Source organism: Mytilus edulis, chromosome 1 (assembly GCF_963676685.1).
Source record: "Mytilus edulis chromosome 1, xbMytEdul2.2, whole genome shotgun sequence".
NCBI classification, from domain to species: domain Eukaryota; kingdom Metazoa; phylum Mollusca; class Bivalvia; order Mytilida; family Mytilidae; genus Mytilus; species Mytilus edulis.
The window spans coordinates 113454324-113471375 of NC_092344.1; the positions used below are offsets into that span (position 1 = coordinate 113454324).

Genomic DNA, 17052 nt, shown 5'->3' on the forward strand with positions numbered 1-17052 from the left:
AACATCAACGTCTACTCTGTGTAGTGTTTCTATTTGTATCAATCTGATGAGTCGAGCCTTTTTCAATTTATTTTTATAGTTCATTTTTATAGTTCGTTCTTATGTTGTAATGTTACACCACTGTCCCAGGTTAGGGGGAGGGTTTGGATGCCGCTAAAATGTTTAACCCCGCCACATTCTGAATGTATGTGCCTGTCGTCCCAAGTCAGGATTCCGTGGTTATCGTTTGTTGACGTGAAACATATTTGTTTTTCGTTCATTTTTTAATATAAATTAGGCTGTTAGTTTTCTCGGTTGCATCGTTTTACATTTGTCATTTTTGGGCCTTTTATAGCTGAAAATGCGGTATTGGCTTTGCTCATTGATGAAGGCCGTACGGTGACATATAGTTGTTAATTTCTGTGTAATTTGGTCTCTTGTGGAGAGTTGTCTCATTAGGAATTATACCACATCTTCTTTTTTATATTCATTATAGAATGCCTTGTATCTTGTCTTGCCTAGTATTAAAAAATATGCCTATTTATTTATATCAATAACTATATTGTTTTTGAATTGTCAAAGTTGCGCCACTGCAGGTAAGATATTTAACTTTCATTGAATAAAATCACTTTAAATATCTTATCCGACGGAAGAACAAAATGTGCAGACTTAAGTTGATGGGATAAATTTGAGACGACGTGTATAAATATATAAATGCATTTGCCACGAAAAGTCTTCGAAACGAGGTTTGCACGGTTCAATGGCAACATAAACAAAACATTCAAAGCTTTTGTTATGAATAATGCAGAAAGTGTCGGAACCTTATGTGCTCAAAACAAACAAGGAAACACAAATTTGCGGTTGGCAATGTTAATTGTGACAAGACCTTGGATAGTTTTTTCCCTGTTTACATGATTGGCTCTTGTTGTATAAATACTGACCAGGTTTTGATCCTTTCATTCATAAAGTTGAAGAAGTGAAGAAAAGGAAGCAAGTAATAAGTAATTCTTAGTAAGTAATTCTACTTGGATTTATATTGAAAATCATATGGGATATTAGAACATTTTCTAATTCTAAACAAGTTAAAATGAATCTGTAAAATACATAAAAAACAAATGTAATTGAATTTAAAACTTAACTTAAAAATCACTTTAATAAATTTTAAAATTTTATAATTTCAGGAAACCAATCAACGAATGATGTATTCGTTTTTTCTAACCACAATGTTATCACACCTATTCGTCGGCTTGTGTTTACTCTTCATTCAAGTCGCGGCTGTATTGGTGAATATAGACCGGTATAAAGGGGAAATCCAAAGGACTCATAATATGCTCAGATCATGGCAAAATGCTGCAGATATGAAATATATGGTAAGTTCTTCATTCAAATACTCATAATAATCAATTTAATCAGTTAAGATGTAAAAAGTACTGAAAATATGAATACAGTGAAGGTACATTTATTCGACTAGTAAATGTAATATGTTAATCTATAGGAATTAGTGGTATGAGACAAACTCGTCTCATGACAGAAAAAGCTACATGAATTAAATCTTCAATTTCGCAAGAAAGTGTAAACATGTTGCCTTACAATACTATAGTATTGTAAGGCAACATGTGTATCTTTTGATACTGTTTAATGTTCTTTTCAAAGCAATAAAGCAAGCGTAAAGTAAAATTACATAAATCTCATTCTAGACCTTGACCCAGTGAAGAGAATTCCGGGTAGTTAATTCATTTCTTAATTTCACATAACCTCATTATTTTATTTAAGTACTGGGATAGCGATTTGGAAGCTCGTGCCGGACAGTGGTCAGAAGGATGTAGGTTTGAACACCAGATGCGTGGTTATGGAGAAAATTTAGCTTTCATGTCTAGCACTGGTCCTGCACCTAGGCCTCGGGAAACAATTATGGACGGTATAAGGAATTGGTATAATGAGATCAGTTTGTGGCAGCGCAGAAGTCCACAACAGAGGCTACAATTTTGTGGTGCAGCTTGTCATTATACCCAGGTAATTGATAGGTTAAGGTAGCACAATAAAAAGATTTTTTTACATCCAATCACTAACCTTGAAAATGCTGTAACTTTCTTATGAATGCATACAAAATAATAAAAGAGGTATATTTAGATAGATAAAAGATTAATCTTTAAAATGAGTGAAATATTTGTATTGTGCAATCATTATGTTATCAATTATTATGTAATTAGTGGCAAAATCTCGGTCAGTTCACTTGAATGAATTTAGCTCTACCATTTCTTTAACTACAAATGTATATAGAAAATTTTAACGAAATCTTAATCAACACATCATGGGCTTCAAAAGGGTGTCTCAAATTGTCCCTATGGTATTCCATTCTCTCATAAATCTCTAATTAGTGTAAACAATCTAACCACATAAAAGAAGATAATGTTTAATTAGGTGTAAAATTTGTTCTATACATTCTATCTGAAATCTGAGACACACTCTTGTAGATGATGGTCATAGGAACAAGATATAATAAAATCAACCCTCTAGGAAAACCTATGCAGAAGCTAATTTCAATTGAAAGTGGAAATTTGGGGGAAAATATTTTAGACACAGTTAATATTATAATTGGTTACATAATTGTTGCATAATACTAACATTGCATTAACTTGAAAGAGTAATCTGTAAGCTATCCATAACTACCACTTTTATAAACTTTCAAGCATTATTAAGAAAGTAACAGCAGTTTAAAACTTGGGAGTTGGAGTTATAAAATCTTTGTATTGTGCTACCTTAAATACAATTGTAGATATGAAATCAATTCTTTCGTTTAATTTGTTGACGAGAAAACATATATTACTTGTAGTCTGCAAATGGTACATGTATAAAAAATGTTTGTCCGAAAAGACTTATATTCATGCTTATTATTATAAAGTACAATAGACGAACGTTTCGTCTATATAAGAGATTCTGACATCAAACTGGCAAAACAATAAACAAAATTATGGAAATTGATATTAGATATATCAAGCTTAAAAATAAGAACACCAAACGGGGAAACTTAGCTGTGTAGACGACTGATCGACACATAGGATATCTTGACTTAATGAGCAAATGAGTAGAAGTAGCGATTGGTTTAATCTGTGTATCGAAACTGCACTCACATGTTGTGTCATCAGAATCAAGAAGCCGTATCATCTACGAATAGTTTATATTTCATATTTGAGTGTGTAATATTACAATCATTTCATGTCATGCAACTCTTATTTTTAGTTGGTATGGTCACGAACGAGTCGACTAGGATGTACTCTGAGTTATTGTCCAGTGTTGGTGGACGATAGAGGATCGACCTATCGAAATGCCATGTACTTTGTCTGCTTTTATGACCCACAGTGAGTATAGGCTTTTCTGTTTGATTCTAACTGTGATGATATAAATTATATATAGGATAAACGTCAAGGAGACAGCAACCTATCACAATAAATATCGAAATAATCATTATGTATAAGAATTAACCATAAAGTCTTCATTGATTAATTACTCTTCGCTTAACCGAATCTAGACTAAAAAAGAAAACAACACAAAATAATTCATACTTTCGAAGAATAACGAACAAATTACATTGTGTAATTCAGATTATACAAAAATATGATTAACACAAAATTAAACATATGATAATGTGCATGTCCAATGATAGTAATCTCAATGTGTTTGTTTTAAGTCATCTATTAATGTTTTTGTGGACTTCAGTAACGATAATAGATCTTCAAGTTGTATTACAATGAGCATTGAACTAATGATAACTACTGGCGAGGCTCATTTACATGAGCTTGTGGCTATGTTAAAATGTTTTATACTATTTTCTGCTAAAATGTCGTTTTTTCTTCTTGTTTTTTCCCTCTCTTTTTCTAAAAATATGTTTTTTGTACTTTTGTTTACTGTAAGGACAGTATAGTTGACCTACAGTTGCTTTTTCTAGATCATTTAAGACATGTTGACTGTTATTCGTATTTTTAGAGGAAATATAGTGGGACAGCCTGTTTTCACTCCAGGTCCCCCATGCACCAGATGTCCGGGAGGCAGAGAACCTTGCAGAAACGGTTTATGTGCAGGACCAGGTAAATTTAAAGATAATAAATTGTGTGCAAATCAGGGTTTAAACAAAAGAAAAAATACTCAATACATTGCGTTACCCTTTGAAATTGACTGCTATATTTTCTAGATTAATTGAAGGATACTCTTTTAACTATTTTTCAATTCGTTTATATTTCCATTCTGTGAAAGTGCTTCTCAGAGATTAAGAGTATGGTATATATGCTCTAATATAGTGAAAATGTCTCTTCTAAAGTTTATCATTCTGTTTTCAACCTTCAAATGTATGTAGTAGGTCCGGTAAGGGGCGATTTTGGCCCCAAATTTCAGTTTCATCTAACGAGATATTTAGGACACTATTTAAACACTTAAGTGTCTATTTCAATTGATTCGATTAGTTTCTGTTAATGATTTTAACTGATTCAGTCATTAAAAACGCTCCGATTGAAGCTTAAATATGACAAATCTTTCAAATATGCCAAAAAACGTCACTTTTCAGATGGTTTTCGTCAAAAATGAAAGTGGCCGCATCCGTGTTCATCCTCAACCTTTATACATGTTATGTATTATCATCAAATACAATTTGCATTTCAATATTATGAATGAACACGAATGCGGCCACTTTCATTTAAGACGGAAACCGTCCAAAATTTAACTAAAATGCTATAATTGTGAAGATTTCAGTAATTTAGCATGACTTTATGATGCTAGTACACGATATATGTGCATTGTATTGTCAAAAACAGCACATATTTCTGTAGCAGAAGCATTCTACTTTCCAAAAAATAGCTAAAAGATTACATTTTCACAATTTTGCAAAACTGCTTAATTTTGGGGCCAAAAAGGGGTCTTACTGAACCTATCCTTTAAAGATGATGATATAAATTAAATGTAAAGATAAGTAGATGTGGTATGATTGCCACAATGATACAATTCCAAATAAGACCAAATGACCCGAGAATTAACAACTATATCTTACCGTTCGTCCTTCAACAATGAATAAAACCCTTACCGCATAATCAGCTATATATGCCTCAAAATGACAAACGTAAAACAATTTAAACAAAAAAAAAACTAACGAACTGATTTATGTACAAAATAGTAAACGAAGAAAAAAAATGATATACACCAACACACGACAATCACTGAGTTACACGCTTCTAACTTGGAACAGGCACTGATTGACACTCATACCACATCTTTTCATATCTACACACAGAATGTGGCGGGACTAAACTAGTTTAACGGCGCGCCAAACCTCCCTCTTTGGGACAGTGGTATAAGAGTACAATATAAGAACAAACTATAAAAACCAGTTCTTAAGACCTTAACTCATCATCATACAAGCAGAAATACATCTGACAAAACATAGAGTAGACGTTGCAGGGTACTTATATCTCTCCAGCTTTATGTATATTAAAAAAATCTTATTCTGTGTTATGTTACTTTTTCCTTTCATCTTCGGTTGATAATTATCTCATTGGCAATCACACCGCATCTTTTTAACCGGCTGTAGTATAGCGAGTCACTTCATGATTTTTTTTACAAATTCAGCATTTGTTATTACAGATATAGCGAGAAGATTTCGTAGAAGTGCTGCTATTACTGAATCTTGGATGTGCCAGTCACCAAAAGTAAAATGTTCATCGCCAAATGTTCCAGAAAAATGCCCAACAAAATGCTCATCAGAAAATGAAGGTATTTTTCAAACACATCGATACGTCACTCTACTTTTCTCGGATGACACTGACGATTGAATTAGAGAGATCTGATATGATTGATATTAATTAGTTTTGATAAGAATTTATCAAACTGAGTTTAGATCAAACTATAAGCAATTGTATGTCACTATAAAGCTTTCAACAATGAGCAAATCTCACACCGTATAGTCAACCATTAAAAAGTATTGAGATGTGAAACAGTTCGAATGATAAATCTCACGGCATGATCTATAACAACAACAACAAAAACAAAACACGACTGAAAAACAAAAATAGGTAACAGATGTAGAGATGAATCAACTGTTAAAACGTAAATAACTAGAGGCTCTCAAGAGCCTGTGTCGCTCACCTTGGTCTTTGTGCATATTAAACAATGGACACAGATAAATTCATGACAAAATTGAGTTTTGGCGATGGTGATGTGTTTGTAGATCTAACTTTACTGAACATTTTGATGCTACAACTATCTCTATCTATAATGAACTTGGCCCAGTCATTACAGTGGATATTATTTTCTAAAAATTTACAAAAATTTATGAAAATTGTTATAAAATTGACTACAAAGGGCAATAACTCCTTAAGGGGTCAGTTGACAATTTTGGTCATGTTGACTTACTTGTAGATCTTATTTTGCTGAACATTTGGCTGCTTACAGTTTGTCTCTATCTATAATAATATTCAAGATAATAACCAAAAACTGCAAAATTGTATTTAAAATTACTAATTTGGGGGCAGCAACCCAACAAGGGGTTGTCTGAATTGTCTGAAAATTTCCGGGCAGATAGATCTTGACCTGATAAACACTTTTACCCCATGTCAGATTTGCTCTAAATGCTTTGGTTTTTGAGTTATAAGCCAAACACTGAATTTTACCCCTATGTTCTATTTTAAGCTGTGGTGGCCATCTTGGTTGGTTGACCGGGTCAAGCCACACATTTTTTAAACTAAATACCCCAATGATGATTGTGGCCAAGTTTGGTTTAATTTGGCCCAGTGGTTTCAGAGTAGAAGATTTTTGTAATAGATTACTAAGATTTACGAAAAATGGTTAAAAATTGACTATAAAGGGCAATAACTCCTAAAGGGGTCAACTGACCATTTCAGTCATGTTGACTTATTTGTAAATCTTACTTTGCTGAACATTATTGCTGTTTACAGTTTATCTCTATCTATAATAATATTCAAAATAAATAACCAAAAACAGCAAAATTTCCTTAAAAATACCAATTCAGTGGCAGCAACCCACTAACAGGTTGTCCGATTCATCTGTAAATTTCAGGGCAGATAGATCTTGACCTGATAATCAATTATACTTCATGTCAGATTTGCTCTAAATGCTTTGGTTTTTGAGTTATAAGCCAAAACCTGAATTTTACCCCTATGTTCTATTTTTAGCTATGGCGGCCATCTTGGTTGGTTGGCCGGGTCACGCCACACTTTTTTTAAACTAGATACCCCAATTGTGATTATGGCCAAGTTTGGTTTAATTTGGCACAGTAGTTTCAGAGAAGAAGATTTTTGTAAAAGATTACTAAGATTTACGAAAAATGGTTAAAAATTGACTATAAAGGGCAATAACTCCTAAAGGGGTCAACTGACCTTTTCGGTCATGTTGACTTATTTGTAAATCTTACTTTACTGAACATTATTGCTGTTTACAGTTTATCTCTATCTATAATAATATTCAAGATAATAACCAAAAACAGCAAAATTTCCTTAAAATTACCAATTTAGGGGCAGTAACCCAACAACGGGTTGTCCGATTCATCTGAAAATTGCAGGGCAGATAGATCTTGACCTGATAAACAATTTTACCCCTGTCAGATTCGTCTAAATGCTTTGGTTTTTGAGTTATAAGCCAAAAACTGCATTTTACCCCTATGTTCTATTTTTAGCCATGGCGGCCATCTTGGTTGGTTGGCCGGGTCACGTCACACATTTTTTAAACTAGATAGCCCAATGATGATTGTGGCCAAGTTTGGTTTAATTTGGCCCAGTAGTTTCAGAGGAGAAGATTTTTGTAAAAGTTAACGACGACGGACGACGGACGACGACGGACGACGGACGACGACGGACGACGGACGACGACGGACGACGGACGCCGGACGACGGACGCAAAGTGATGGGAAAAGCTCACTTGGCCCTTCGGGCCAGGTGAGCTAAAAATGGAAATTGTTGGGACAGACACAGGAACATGTGAAAGGCACAACTAGCAGCAATTCATTTAAGATATCTACCTTCCAAATTGTATTCACAACCACTAAAAAAGAGCCACAATAAAAAGACTGACCTCTATATATATTGACAAATTATTTTTCACTCTTTTTTGCAGGTTGATGTAAATGAATGATACGGTTTTGTCCCAGTTTTGACGCTAATGCATAATTTATGGTTACTCTGTTATCCTTGTATATATGTACAAAATATGTATCTCTATTTATGTACAATCTAGATAATACAATAAATATGATATATATTTCGTTTTGTTTCGTGTAAGCAATGACCAAGTTCTTGATATGACAGATATATGTTTAGTTATACTCGATGTATATATAGTTTTTATATCACATGCTATCTCTGTGATTTAAAAAGAATCCCCCATCCAAGATTATATATTTATTCACAATATTTCAGGCACAAAGGTTTTTTTTTTAAAGATTTCATAGTAATTCTCTAACACACACTAGCATTGAATTTGAATTATTCCAAATACTTGCGATCGAAATGAGGGCATATTTCAATCAATCTATGCCGCTCAAGATGGCTGTTTAACTGTCAGACCGAGAACATGATAATACGAAATGAATATTAACCCTAATTTGTTTTAGATGGACAAGCTGTGCTGGATTTTAATGTGTTTAATCACAAAGATGATAGTCCGCAACAATACATGTCACCTTACCCGTACACATTAATACGCTTCCGAGGCGACCAGCCTGTTCTCTTACTCCTAAATTTCTCTTTTTTCAAAACAAGTATACTTAATATATTACCTTCTATATTCATCAACTGCTTCTTCAAACAAACATTTGGAATCACGATGGGCACCATTTGTTCGTCAAACGCTTTTAATTTTTCAAAAATTGTATGGTACTGATAAATATTTATTGAACGGTTGCAACTATAAATGAATCAAAGACTGTATTCAAATGACAGTATACATATTTTATGACCACTTTGCATCATTGTTTAACGCATTTGATTTATTATTGATATTTCCTCTCCCAGTAAAAGAGACAAGAGATGAAAGTAGTCAACACACATCTTTTTCCCCCTCTGAACAACTGAATTGATAAATTTACATAATGCTTAATAATATGTAACATTGTGTCACCATTGCTACACAGAGTTCAACACCATATACCACTCGTCCAACTAGGTTTTAAACAAGTATAGCTTTTGTAATTTGGGTAACGCCATAGAAAATTGAGTATGTATGAACACAAATATATTTGAAATAAAATAAACATCAAAATAAATAATGAAAGTAGTTTAATGGTAATAAAATTTGTAATGGTGACATGAAACAAAAGTAACAATAGTAAAATATAATTTATTATGATGATATTTCTTCATTGTACATACTGTAAAGTGTCGGAATGTTGGTTTTTCTAAAGGTAATTATAAAGTAGGAATGATAAGAAACCAAATGATTATTGATAAAGTCCGAGCTGTAAAGGTATTGTATCTATTACGTGTAAAATGGTTAGAACGCTCCATTCCGTCTCATACATTGAGTTTTTATTAATAATTTTTTTTTTAGATAAATGAATCCTACGCCTCGCGAACATATTGAGTTGAATAAGGAAGTATTGGAAACAGAATTATGTTTCAGTTACATCGTGTAATAATAACAATTAATTAGACAGGGTTTTAAACAAAATTCAGAAATTTGAATGATTTGATTTTGACAGTTTTTTTATCAGTTTATTTTATTTATTTCGAATCAATATGATTTAAGTACTGTAAACTATTTAATTTCATCTGACGAAAAACTTTCCACATTCCTATGAAATGGCTCAAACGGATTGATGAAATAATATCAAGGTATTGTTTTTATGAACCAATTCGTTTCGTGAATAAAATTTTGTAAATATTTAAGACTTTTACTTTTTTGTAGATATTGTAAAAAAAAATATCATTAAAACACAACAGTTAAATTTTATTTAAATGAGAGAAAAACTGAAATAACCATACAAAAATTGTATGTTAGAGAATAGATTCAATAAATAATGGCGTAAATATTCAGAAAAAAAAACCTCCCTCTTTTTATAGTATGGTTTCCACAAAAATCGGAACAATAACGTTTAAGCTCCCTTTTATATGCAAAATCATCATCATCATAATTCGACAACATCTGTTACGAAAATTCATATCACAACCGGGTTTACCGGCTAAAATATTAAATCATTTGTCGTTATGTTACATTAAAGATACATGTGTTTATTACAATGCATATCAACATATATACAAACAAGTAACGATACGACTTATAGATTACTTAGATAAAAAATAGAATTGCTAATATACGCTTCGACATCTTGTAGAATCTAAAGGTATTGAAAATAATCATTATGATTATCCAAAGAGCACTTAATTTGCTGAATTTTATTCAGTGCATAGTAAAATTATCTCGTTCATAAAAACTCCGCGAAGGTTTAAGAACGTTCATACCACCGGTTTGAACGGAATTCCTACCTTGTTTTATCATAGAAAAGGCACGTTAATATTTTAAATAAATTACAATTTTCTGTACAAAAAGTGCACCACATACACCGGATTTCTATTTCATCAGATCATAAAATTACCAAAAAAACGTAGATTATAAAGGCCATTGTATTGAGCAAACATATTTTATACTTCAAACTATACGACTGACCCTAAGCAGAAAATGGATTGGACGTTTTTTCTTCAAAGTGTCGATAAAGAAAGAAATAAAACAATCAGGAATTAAAGATTTTTACAATAAATTTTGAACTCTATTCTGTAAATCTCGTTTTGTCACAATTATGGATAATATATACTCGTAATTGTCTATAGATGGATTTCGTGAAAAAAGAAAACATTTGACTAGTTAAGATTATTGCATCGAACAATTTTCGAAAATGGAATGCAGTTATGATTGTCTTATTAAATTTGATCACAATTTTGACAACAAAAACTAGCAAGAAATAGTACATTTACAATACTAAATGAAATACAAAATAAATATGTCACTTTTTAATGAATACATGCTTGTATGAAAAAAACCCAACTGGAAGGCTTAAAAATCGTGCCTTAGTCTTCAACGAATTCATAAAGCTAAATTTTCAAAACAGTTTAAGACTCAATGCTTCTTAATATGTTCATCATACCTTTCTGGTGTACTACACGACCAATAAGATCTGGTTTTATATACATTACACTTCACTTTATAAGTTTGTCTTACATACATGTATAAGTATATTCTAATGAAGGCACACAACCGATCACAATTATTTCTATGATTCACCAAAAATGCTACGTCTATATCTAATTGTTAAAATATTATTCTGCATCTATCACTATTAGTTTGAAATAATTATCATACCATCACATTACCTCACATACTACCAGATATCATCACATACTAATAAAGATATAAAGATATATACCAGATTTAATCAAATACTATCAGATATCTGTTCAGGCAATCATATATTATCATATACTATTAGATATCATCACATACTATCAGATATCATCACTTACTATCAGATATCATCACATACTATCAAACACCACCATATACTATCAGATATCATTACATACTATCAGATATCATCACATACTCTCAAACACCATCACATACTATCAAACACCATCACATACAATCAGATATCATCATATACTATCAGATATAATCACATACTATCAAACACCATCACATACTATCAAACACCATCACATACTATCAAACAACATAACATACTATCAAATATCATAACATACAATCAGATATCATCACATACTATACAAATATAGCCTTTGTATGAGGTCGATACAAGGATATATTGATCCGAAAGAAGTATACTGACTGAATACGAAGTCCGAGGTCGATATACTTCTTTGGGTCGATAAATCCTGTATTGACCTCATACATGGGTTTTGTAACGACTTGCGTTAACCAACCAAAATCCTAGATATATACTCAGCCGGGGATAACATCATATACTACCAGATATTATAACATACTATCAGATATCATCACATACTATCATATATCAACACATACTATCAGATATCATCACATACTACAAGATATCATCACATACTAAAAGATATCATCACATACTATCTTTATCCTCACATACTATCATATATCATCACATACTATCAGATACCCGTTCATGCATTCCTATATCTTAACATACTATCAGATGCTAAAACATACTATCATATAACTTAACATACAATGAGATCATCAGATACTTTCAGATACCATCATATTACATAACATTCTATCATATAATACACTTCCTCGCATACTTTTAGATATCATCTAATTGCATCCCATACTATCATATAGCTTCACATTACCACATATTACACTATATTAAATACTATCAGCTTAAATCACATCCAATCATGTTACATCACATAGCATCACATACTATTAGATTACGTCATACATCACATACTATCAATATACATCACACACTATCAGATTCATTTTCTTCGCTTTTATCATCTGGTTTCTTTTCTTGAATTAACAAAGTTGTAGATTCACCAGATTCCGAAATAACTTTATTCGCTTTGGGGTCTATGTAATAACTATATTTTGGACGAACAATTCCATTAGATGGTGTCGATGATTGAATAAATACATCTTTACAAGCCCGTCGTTGAATAAGTTCTGGAAAAGGTTCCAAGCTTTCTGTCATAAAGGATCCATTTTGTAAAATAGGCGAATGAACATCTGCTACTGTAATGGCTATTTTACTAAACGATGACCTTTGACTGAATTGTTCAAGATCGCTATTTAAAAACCTTTCAGTTTCAGACCCAAAGATACCACTATCAGCAGCACCATTGTCTTGTGGCAAACTTCTGTTAGAACGTCGGTCTTGATTATAAGCAACTAAATTTACCCCAGTCTGAGAACTCCCTAAAAGGTCTGAAAGCTGTCTTTTGCGTTCATGGGTAAATTTCATACGATTTACTTGATCATAATGCATATTCGACTCATGTCTCTCAGGTATGAATTGTTCTGGGAGCTCGGGTTTCATATAACCTACAATTAAGATATATATATATATACAGTAAATTTGTTTTGCAGTAGTTTACTGATGTATCGGTTAATCGGAAAAATCATGGTAACAAAAAGTAGTTGCGGGAATTATATGTACTCCAAGAGATCGGGAATTATATGTACTCCAAGAGATCGGAAATTATATGTACTCCAAGAGATCGAAACCTGGTTCGCTAAACAGTATAAAAGTCTCGTGTAAATAAAAGTGATGTAACTGTAGAATTGTTACTTCTCTTAAATTTAATAATTATTATTGGAAGGAAATAACATACTGCTGTCGTTGTAAAGAACACTCCATTTTATTATTTGGACCATAGTAAACCTATCAAGCTATCAAGCATATAGAAGTTGATAATATTATAAACTAAACTGTATAAGAAATTATTGCATAGCAATATAATAATTCCCACAAAAAGTAACCAAAAGTTAGCGTGCAATAAATTCCAATATTGCACTAGTGCAATAAATCTTTAAAATTAATGACGTTATCAACGACAAAATCTTAGTTTAAACCAATTCTTACTTTTAAATATTATATTGCTATACAATAAAAGGGTTATTGCTTGAATATTGGGGAATATTGTCCCTCGTAAAACATATATTGCACTCGCAAGCTCGTGCAATATAAAATTCTACTCTGGACAATATTCCCCAATATTCATGCAATAACCCTATATTACTCAAATTATAGGCTACACGGAAGAGCAAAAACGTACAATAGCACATGCGAAGATACTAAAAGTATATCTTTAATATTGCATGGTTTAATACAAATAAAAAGTACATCTTTTCGAAAAATGGTAAATTTCACGTATTTTCTATTTCTATATGTTATATCGAATTATTATTGCTTTTGTCTGACTTATCGAATAATTAATTCTTTTGTCTGACTTATCGAATTATTATTGCTTTTGTCTGACTTATCGAATTATTATTTCTTTTGTCTGACCTTTCGAATTATAAATTACCTTTAAATGAGCTGCTGCTTTGGTTACGATTCTGAAAATCAAATAAAAACACTTTTGAATTTAATGTAAATACACTTATATTTCTTCAATGCTCGAGTATGTTTCTTGAGTCTGTTATATATACCATTTTATTTTTACCTTCCTCTGTTTATCGAAATTGAAATACAGACCATCCAAAATGTTTTTTTCTTATTCGGTATTAGTGTGCGTGGCGTGATCTACATCTAAAGAAGAATGCACACGGCTGACATATTAAATTGCACTCATATTGAGAGTTCGGTTCGATTTCATGGCTGTTACTTTTGAGATGAAAACTTAATTGCATACATATTTCTAACACATATATTTTTCCATCAATTCGTGACAATTACACCATTTCTTTTATAAAAATAAGGGTTACCGGAAAAGAAATTTTTTAAGTCATATTCAATATCCCACATTCAATTGATTTTTAACGCTAATATCATGAAAATCTAATATTTGAATAAAAATTGTTGTGAAACTGCCTTTTTTTCTCATTTAACCAGACAGTACCTCCCGCCTTTTGTTGTATATGGAATGTAGATCAATATCAAGTATCAGCCACACACGATACCTACCATTTGTTGCATTGGTGGTTTATTTTTAAACGGTGACAGCCTTCTCCAAAGAATTGTCATTATCTGAAGACAGATAAATATATTCGTTATTCAACTACTTAGTATATATTGCAATATTTTTCTTCTAAATTTTTGCAATAGACTACTTTTTATAAAAAAAAAAACTTTTGACAAGAAATAACAAGAAAAAACTGACAAAAACTATGCAAAGAATAACGACCACAGAAACTAGGACACACGCCTCTAATGATATAATACTTCTGGAGCACCTGAGATCACCCCTAAGTTTTGGTGGGGTTCGTGTTACTAAGTCTTTAGTTTTCTATGTTGTGTCTTGTGTACTATTATTTGTCGGTTTGATTTTTGTATTTTGTGGCCATGGCGTTGTCAGTTTATTTTCGATATATGAGTTTGACTGCCCCTCTTTTGCAACTAAAAAATATGTGTTGTCTTACCAGTGCGGTGATAATAAAATAATACGTTATGGTTTAAGGTAGATCATAAGTATATGTTTTTTGAGACAGAATTTTCTTGTAATTTGACAAAATGAAGATTTTCTTATGCTGTTTTCAAAAATATAATAAAAAGTATGGGTCACCGTGCTATTTTTCAAGCTATGAGTCATTGAAAATTGCCTAAATTTGGTTAGTTTGTTCATGAAAAAACACATAACAGTGCATAAAACAAATTCTATGAGATAGAATTTTGAAAAAAATTGTGAGAAGATAGGTTTTATAATATGTTTTAAGAAAATAAAAAGAAAACATGGTGTCTCCGAACTTGTTTTCTTGCCACAAGTAAAAATAAAAAATTTCCCTATTAGCCCAGTATAAATTTTGTGCTAAAAAAGTTATCTCCCCTTAAATGGCTCATTTGAAAAAAATGATTTTAAAAACCAAAAAGGTTGATATTTGTTAAGATATTTTGAATAATACAATAAATCAGCAAGTTTTCTTTATATAAATAAACAGTCTAACCATTAAATTGCAAATCTGTTTCCAAATTTGCTGATTTGGGCAAATAACTAGACCGATTTTGTACTGTGATTGTACAATCCAAGATGGCGGTATACCATGAATCTACCTTAAAGGACTCTATGAATCAAGTAACTGGTTACTTATGATTTATAATAAAAACTCACTAATAGTTATACATCAGGGACAAATATATTGACAATGAACTGTTTACACCGTTTCATAATTCGAGTAGATATGTACACTAGTTAAATATCGAAACATTTGTTTCATTAATATTAAATAACTTATTAAAGGTAGTAGTACCGTACCTCCTTATCAATAACGCATCGTGATATGAAAATAACCATCACCTACAAAGAAATTGAAAAAAAATGTTTTAAGAAACATCTCACTTATTTGTTTGATGTAATATATATATTTTCTATTAACATTTTACGTATACTTCCAATTCGGTTTTATATTGAATAAGTGATGTAAATAATGTGATCTCAAAAACATTATTTTCAATATATAAACTAAGACAATGCGCCATTGACACAATTTATCTGATAACGTGCAGGAATAAACAAGCATGTACCGAGAATATAAATGTTACAGCTTCCCATGTTGTTTAATTATTTCGAGATCGTCCAATAATGAATTTGCTAAAAAAAAATCAAATATAAGAGTATAATCTTTGTAACATTGGAATATTGATTTGAGAAGTAATTTCAATTATTGAATTAGAGTAAAGAAGAAATATGATGTATTTTTCAAGTTTTATTTATAGAAGCATATTAATTTTCCTCCTAAACTTGAATTTCTAGAGTAAGCTTAATTTATGTGCACAAAACAGTAAACATTCAAAATAGAACATACCAAACAACAACCAGAACTAAGTAATGAGATACCTAGATATACTTACCAATAAGATCACGAGAACTGAATATATGCCAAGATAAACTTACCAATAAGATGACGAGAATTGAATATGAGATTACGTATCCATCATGGTCACCTCTACCTATACCAGTACTGAGGTAACTCACAACATTTAGTAAAAGTAAAATTGAAATGGATTTCAGGCAAGTAACACTGAAATTCAGAAAAGGTAAAATTGAAAAAAGTGGTACATACATGTATACGCTACATGTAATGTTTCATCTCAGATTACAGAAATAAAGGAATCATAAATTCACTACAAATCTCTGTATCATTGAGAAAAAATATTTTAATGTTTCTCAAAAAACACCACTCTCCGCTCTCTTACTTACTTAGTAGTTATTAAAAGAAGATTTAATGTATCCATGATCACAGAAAGATAAAAAAAAACAAAACAAAAAAAACGACAACCCCGCAGAACGATCAAAACGGATTCGTAAAAATTGAAAGATTTATTTACAATCATTGCAATTTTGCAATAATATAGACTATAAAACATGTTTTTCTATACACGATACTACAATTGGTCACCATTATTTTAAAGATTGGCTCAACCAT

At 31.4% G+C, this 17052-nt stretch overlaps 2 protein-coding genes across 5 annotated transcripts in view; one reads left to right on the forward strand and one right to left on the reverse strand.

Annotated features, from left to right (window-relative positions):
- Positions 1-1164: 1164 nt before the first annotated feature.
- LOC139520445 (cysteine-rich secretory protein LCCL domain-containing 2-like) lies at positions 1165-8211 on the forward strand. The gene is made up of 6 exons (XM_071313055.1): positions 1165-1349; positions 1753-1992; positions 3220-3338; positions 3964-4064; positions 5608-5736; positions 8092-8211. Exons 1-6 carry the CDS (start codon positions 1176-1178, stop codon positions 8094-8096), a joined length of 768 nt encoding a protein of 255 aa, XP_071169156.1. The 5' UTR covers positions 1165-1175; the 3' UTR covers positions 8097-8211.
- A 1023-nt stretch (positions 8212-9234) lies between these two features.
- Positions 9235-17052, reverse strand: part of LOC139500334 (uncharacterized) — a 37904-nt gene continuing 30086 nt past the window's right edge. For all 4 annotated transcript variants that reach the window (XM_071289090.1, XM_071289083.1, XM_071289097.1 and 1 more), the window contains 5 exons: positions 16521-16647; positions 15882-15923; positions 14597-14659; positions 13998-14028; positions 9235-13011 (listed from right to left, as the gene is read on the reverse strand). In XM_071289090.1, coding sequence (XP_071145191.1) covers positions 12431-13011; positions 13998-14028; positions 14597-14659; positions 15882-15923; positions 16521-16647 — 844 coding nt within the window. In that variant the 3' untranslated portion in view covers positions 9235-12430. The remainder of the gene's footprint in view (positions 13012-13997; positions 14029-14596; positions 14660-15881; positions 15924-16520; positions 16648-17052) is intronic.

Coding starts and splice junctions, on each gene's coding strand:
- LOC139520445 (XM_071313055.1), top strand. CDS start 1,176: ATGATGTATTCGTTTTTTCTAACCACAATGTTATCACACCTATTCGTC. Junction 1,993..3,219: donor CAGCTTGTCATTATACCCAG/GTAATTGATAGG, acceptor TCTTATTTTTAG/TTGGTATGGTCACGAACGAG. Junction 4,065..5,607: donor CGGTTTATGTGCAGGACCAG/GTAAATTTAAAG, acceptor TTGTTATTACAG/ATATAGCGAGAAGATTTCGT.